Source organism: Rhagoletis zephyria, unplaced genomic scaffold (assembly GCF_001687245.7).
Source record: "Rhagoletis zephyria isolate East Lansing unplaced genomic scaffold, Rhagoletis_zephyria_1.1 Rzeph_scaffold_01577, whole genome shotgun sequence".
NCBI classification, from domain to species: domain Eukaryota; kingdom Metazoa; phylum Arthropoda; class Insecta; order Diptera; family Tephritidae; genus Rhagoletis; species Rhagoletis zephyria.
In genome coordinates this window covers 91050-98016 of record NW_016158661.1, presented here as the reverse complement: position 1 = coordinate 98016, position 6967 = coordinate 91050, and the positions used below count along the sequence as shown (strand labels likewise).

Sequence of the window (6967 nt, the reverse complement as noted above, 5' to 3'; positions counted from 1 at the left end):
CATGATAAAAACATAGTAGGCAGAAAGAACCATTCTCTCAATTCGTGGGCCATGATTTTTTTTGAAGTTTGCCAGCATTTTAAAATCATGTAAAATTGAAAATAAGAAAATTAAACTGTTCAAAATTGTACCCCAGCAAAACCAGCGTGACCGAAACTCCAACACACGTTCCCACGACAGTCGGGTCTACGTAACCGGAACGACCCAGATTTATATCTGGCCAAGGACTGTATGCTGCTACAACAACAACAACAACAAACTCCAACACAAACGCAATTTTTATGGTGTTACTAACTAATTAACAACTGTAATAATGTTTGATAGAGTTGAAAAACTTAATCTCAGCTGGAGAATAATCTTCCATTTACTGATTGAAGTATGTACATATCGCACGTTTATAAATCTTTGTTCATATGGAAAAGTAGCTNATCTGTGTTCATATGGAAAAGTAGCTTATGTCGAAAGGCTGGCTTTAGTATAAATCGGCATTCGCAGCATACGATTGCGAATGACTCACTGGCGGTAAGCCGTTGAACAACTTTTAGCAAATAAACGTGGAAGAAATAGTTCCGATACTAGCAAGTCAATATTCTTATTAAGTCTCATCAAAAAATTCCTTGCCGTTTAAAAAATAAAGGGATTGCCGCATTATACTAAAGCCAACCTTTCGACATAAGCTACTTTTCCATACGAACACAGAAATATACAGAACTATTTCAAAATTTCAATTTTTTGGGAAAACGCTATCAATGTTTGAACAATTCATACAGTTGGTATACCAAAAGACAGATAGAAAGGCAGTTGAGTCATCTGTTTGGCTGAACATATTCTCCTTATCAAGATTATTAATTGTATGATGAAATCTCCACAAACGTAAATTTTGAATTGCATTAAAAGTGCGATATGTATTTTGATAAACAATTACCTTAGAATGCAGAACATAGAAGTGTTTCTGTGTCNAGAACCATTCTCTCAATTCGTGGGCCATGATTTTTTTTGAAGTTTGCCAGCATTTTAAAATCATGTAAAATTGAAAATATGAAAATTAAACTGTTCAAAATTGTACCCCAGCAAAACCAGCGTGACCGAAACTCCAACACAAACGCAATTTTTATGGTGTTACTAACTAATTAACAACTGTAATAATGTTTGATAGAGTTGAAAAACTTAATCTCAGCTGGAGAATAATCTTCCATTTACTGATTGAAGTATGTACATATCGCACGTTTATAAATATACAGAACTATTTCAAAATTTCAATTTTGTGGGAAAACGCTATCAATGTTTGAACAATTCATACAGTTGGTATACCAAAAGACAGATAGAAAGGCAAATATCTTCGCCATTTTTCGGGAAGTTGAGTCATCTGTTTGGCTGAACATATTCTCCTTATCAAGATTATTAATTGTATGATGAAATCTCCACAAACGTAAATTTTGAATTGCATTAAAAGTGCGATATGTACTTTGATAAACAATTACCTTAGAATGCAGAACATAGAAGTGTTTTTGTGTTNATTTTTTTTGAAGTTTGCCAGCATTTTAAAATCATGTAAAATTGAAAATAAGAAAATTAAACTGTTCAAAATTGTACCCCAGCAAAACCAGCGTGACCGAAACTCCAACACAAACGCAATTTTTATGGTGTTACTAACTAATTAACAACTGTAATAATGTTTGATAGAGTTGAAAAACTTAATCTCAGCTGGAGAATAATCTTCCATTTACTGATTGAAGTATGTACATATCGCACGTTTATAAATATACAGAACTATTTCAAAATTTCAATTTTGTGGGAAAACGCTATCAATGTTTGAACAATTCATACAGTTGGTATACCAAAAGACAGATAGAAAGGCAAATATCTTCGCCATTTTTCGGGAAGTTGAGTCATCTGTTTGGCTGAACATATTCTCCTTATCAAGATTATTAATTGTATGATGAAATCTCCACAAACGTAAATTTTGAATTGCATTAAAAGTGCGATATGTATTTTGATAAACAATTACCTTAGAATGCAGAACATAGAAGTGTTTCTGTGTCTTAAAGAGTTTTTTTTATTAAGTTCACAAGAGTACAATCAAATAACAATTCGGTCAGCAGCTTAGAAAATAAATATAGTCAATATATAATAGCGGTGGCAAAAACTGCTTCAGTGTATATGTATAAAATATAAGGTTTTTGCACAATGCACAAATGCATTTTCATTTTTTAAAACAGCAGAGTAGCCGTAGGTTCCCAGTGCATTTTTAATAAAAAAAATATCAAATATTAATTGGATAAACTAATGTTTTTTATAAAAAGCTTAAGAGTAAGAGAATCAGAAAATGCAAGTAAAAGAAATAATACATTTTATGTATGTAGTTGAATTTGACAATGCGAGTGACCCAAAACTTTTTAGTATACTTGTTTGTTAAAATTCAAACCGTACATGTTTCTATATGTATGTAGGTGCATGCCATTTATAATACATTTTAACCACCTGAACACTAAATGAAAATATGTAGCAGCTTAACACTAGTTTAACAAATAGTTAACAATGTTTTGCGCCAAATGGCAATAATTGTGCACAACAGCAGTAGTATTTTATTTTATTCCACGCGAGCTATTAACTAGTACTAGCAATTTTCTTGCTACATATCAAAGTACAAATTACAATTTTTTGTCATACTAACTAATGTCCTACATATTATATTTTTAAAGTTGTCATTTGCCTACACAGCGCACTTTTACACATCCACACATATGTATGTTACTAAAATTATGTATTTAAAGTTCCCTACTACTTTGTATTAATATCTGTGTGCTACACTTCAATATAAATAGTTTGCTCCTATAAGCTTACAAACTAAATATGCTTTTTGGCTTCATATGTTTTTAAATTAACTATGCATGATGTTTGCTTTTTAATTAGTCCTTTTAAATGCGGCTTGTACTGTTTAATGATGGGGATTAAATGATTCAGAGTTTCTTCAGTTGTTCGTAGGTAATGAAGAATATAATATTCCATGGGCCCATGCGCACCCATGTGGGTATAAATCCTTTGTAGAGCGCTAGCATACCTTCATTGCGGACGGTCTGAAGGTAAAGAGAAGATACAAATTATGAAAGAATTTAAAAACAACGCAAATTAGCATTTAAGTGGCAGAATTGGTTACTCACTTGCACCGCACAATCAAAACTACCTTTGTAAAGCTTTGGGGTTCTCCCCACCGCTACACCATCTACAATTGTTAAGTGTTTTTGATTCATAAGACGGGTCTGCAAAGAAAACAACGCATGTTTCAAATTACTTAGCTGCTCAACTAACAATAGGAATAAATAAAGAATACGAAATGTATACCCTTATCACATCTATAGGTGTCGAGGCAATAGCGCTGCCCAAACTGGCAATAAAGCTTGAACTGCAAGTACGAAAAATATACAAAATAAACATCCGCACAGCTGCTTTTCACTTATAATTTACTCACATGAAGTGATTAGCTACATGATCGCCAAACGCATTCATCAACTGCATTTTACAGAAATCATAAACAGGCAACTCGACTGAGGCAATAACAACGGCACGTTGTGCGGTGGGGCCAACGCCACACCATAGGCCGCGCACACCCTCATACCGATAGATTTCTAGAAATGAGCCCAGCAAACCATGCTTATGCACTCCTTTCCCGTGCACTTGCATGCGTACTTTCAGCACATCGGTGGGATTGGCAATCGCAGATGAAACTGCACCCGCTGTTGCCGCACACAAAATATTCGCCCATACACGTTCAGCGCCCGTTTCACGATCGATTAGCAAACCATGATTATTAGCATACTTCTTGAGTGTGTAGTAGGTGCCGAATTTAATGGTGCCATAGGTTGCCTGACGCAGTACAGCCGGCCAAATGCTGTGATATCAGAAAATGTTTTCACTAGATATTTAGTAATTGTAAGCGAAAAATGTATATACTGTTACTCCCAAAATTGAGCGTTCTGCCCTTTTCTGTTAATATTCGCAATGTTTTACATACAAAAAAAAACTATAATTTTGTATTAAAATATGGCTTATATTTTAGCAAACTCCATTAAAAGCCAAGAATGATACTGTGTACAAACAAGTAATTTTTAGCAAAAAAAAACCGACTTCAACTCATAAACAAAAATATATATATATATATATCTCATGATCCACTGATCGGATCTTAACCAGATTAGTATGGGACCACCTCTGAGACACTACCTTTCCGATGCAAAACGAATTATCGAAATCGGTTGACGGGGTCCAAAGTTAACGGTAACATACAAAAATAAAAAATGAAAAAAATAAAAAAAATATTCCGACGAACTGATAACCTCCTCCTTTTTTGGAAGTCGGTTAAAAATTTTAGCATGTAAAATATTGCGAATATTAACAAAAAAGAGCCGTACGCTCAATTTTGAAAGTAACAGTATGTATTTAAATGAATTATGTATAAGAAGTATATGCGATGTAGCAATAAGGTAAGTATTATGGTTATTTATAAAACGGTCATGCCCTAGTCGCTAGCTACATACATTTTGTAATCCTAATGAACAAAAATCACAATGATTTATTTGTTTATATTATATATTAGATTTTATTATGACTAGCTGCAATTAGTGAAGCGAACGCTGATTTATGGCTGAGATAATAGCTAATGGCGATCATTTCAGTGGCCGAAACAATACAAGACAGTTTAGTGTTTTATTGAATTGAAAAGAAATCTTATGGTAATTATTATTTAATAACGAGTAGTGAAACACATAAACAACAAAAGAGACAAGTAAACGATTAGATAAGAACATTATGCCGCCGCTCATATTTAAATAAAAATAAAAATAAAAAAATATCTATAGCATATTTTTCATTCATGTTTTTCGGTAAAAACAGAATGTGTATAAATAAACTGCAGCAGCATTATTCGATAGTGAATATCTGAATATTTTAAAGCGTGTTTATAGCTTTAATGAGTCTCCTATGATTGATATCGGCCGCTGTGGTGTAGTGGTAAGCAGTGCGCGCTTCCACTCCGCAGCACCTGGGTTCAAACCCTGGTCAAAGCAACATCGCAAAAAATATAGAAAAAAGGTTTTTTCTTAACAGCGGTCGTCCCTCGGCAGGCAATGGCAAACCTCCGAGTGTATTTCTGCCATGAAAAACAGCTTCTCATAAAAATACAATCGCCGTTCGGAGTCGGCGTAAAACTGTTGTTGTTGTTGTTGTAGCAGCATACAAATTCCCCAAAGACTTTTTGGGGAGTGTTGCTGGAGTGACAGTCCTTGGCCAGATATAAATCTGGCTCGTTCCGGTTACGTAGACCCGACTGTCGTGGGGCGTAAAACTGTAGGTCCCTCCGCTTTGTGTGACAACATCAAGGCGCACGCCACAAACCGGAGGAGAAGCTCGGCCAAACACTAACATATGTGTAAGCGCCAATCTATTATTATTATTATGATTGATGTAACCCGTGACTTGCTATTTATAAGCCTTATTTCTAGAGCCTGCGTTTCTTTAATGACAGAATACTTAATTATCTCCTTGTGAATTTTTAAAGACCAAATAAAATTGCTGCATAAAGCAAATACCAACTACCCAATATACTCTTGCTCGCAGCTGTATCAACTGAAACACAGGGAACATTTTGTAAATAAAAATTTCACAAAACAGCTGAAAGTAAAAATAATAAATAGCCACACAATATTAGTACGTGAATCTCGATGCTTACATGCAGACAACCAGAGCTGTTTGTCTTGTTTTTGTTACAAAGCCTGAACAAAAAAAAAAACTGAAAAGCGATGATTTTAATAAAAATGATTATTTTGCGACTTTCTACATATAAACATATTTGTGTATTCATGTTAAATAACGCTATATATTCAAAGTATAATTATTTAATTAAAAACTTGATATCAACTAAACCAATGACACACATAAATGCACATTTAAAATCTGAATTCGTTTCTTTGTATTCTTGTTGAAGACTGCACTTACCCCGAGTATAGCGCTTTTAGTCCCTCCTCTTGCGATATCTTAATGAATGCGTCAGTCATTCCACGATACCGCAATTGCGAAAATGTTTGATCAATTTTTTGACCTTGAATTTGGAGGCGCGTTTTTGTTGTATCAATCGGAAAAGTACCTGTGGGGTGTAACGGGTAAAGGAAAATTATATAAATAATATCGTATTAATAAGCGTACAAATGCACAAACAGCACAGACATATGCATACATGACTGGAGCAAAAATAAGCACGAGATAAGCGTGTCGTTGCGCTGTGCTAGCAACAACGTCAATTATCGCAGCGCAAAATTGCTACCTACAAATACGCTGCGATACGGTGTGACAGCGCTTGTTTACCCACTTATCTACATACATACATATGTATTTACACATACAATAATTTGGAAATAATACGTTGTGTACATGTAAATAAACATAGCGCTCTTGCGTCATGCTGGACTCATAAATAAGGAGAAAATCACAGTTGAACCGTGCCATTTTCTTTGCTTATAATTGTTACTACGCTTCATATTGCATTTTATAGCCTTTTAGATGCAAGAAGTACGTCTTGGCACTCACCAAATTCCGCTGTGATTGACGCAAGTCCACCATAAACGAATGGTCGCCAATCCTTTACCTCATTCATGGGCACTTGCTGCTTCCGACGTGACGGTGTTTGCGACTGTTGTTGCTGAAGATGATGGGGTTCCGGCTGTTGAAATTCCGTCGTCGTTGTTCCTACACCTTGCATCACACGTGTCGTTTCGTATTATTTTCTAATTATTATTAATTCTATGCGCGAATACTATATGTTTACACAGCTTTTATTTTCGCTTAGCGCTCATTTATAAATAACCACTGAGCGCCTTTGTAAATTATCAATCTGATAAGGTTAGAATATTTTCGCATATATTCCTTTTTTATTGTCGTTCGTTCATTCACGAAAACGACAATCAGCTGATTTGAA

At 34.7% G+C, this 6967-nt stretch overlaps 1 protein-coding gene across 1 annotated transcript; it reads right to left on the bottom strand.

Annotated features, from left to right (window-relative positions):
• Positions 1–2234: 2234 nt before the first annotated feature.
• Positions 2235–6967, bottom strand: Bmcp (uncoupling protein Bmcp mitochondrial). Its single transcript, XM_017618216.1, has 6 exons — positions 6580–6967; positions 5992–6139; positions 3470–3889; positions 3343–3403; positions 3162–3260; positions 2235–3077 (listed from the first exon to the last, which is right to left on the bottom strand). The coding sequence occupies exons 1-6, from the start codon at positions 6749–6751 to the stop codon at positions 2961–2963; spliced, it is 1017 nt and encodes a 338-aa protein (XP_017473705.1). The 5' UTR covers positions 6752–6967; the 3' UTR covers positions 2235–2960.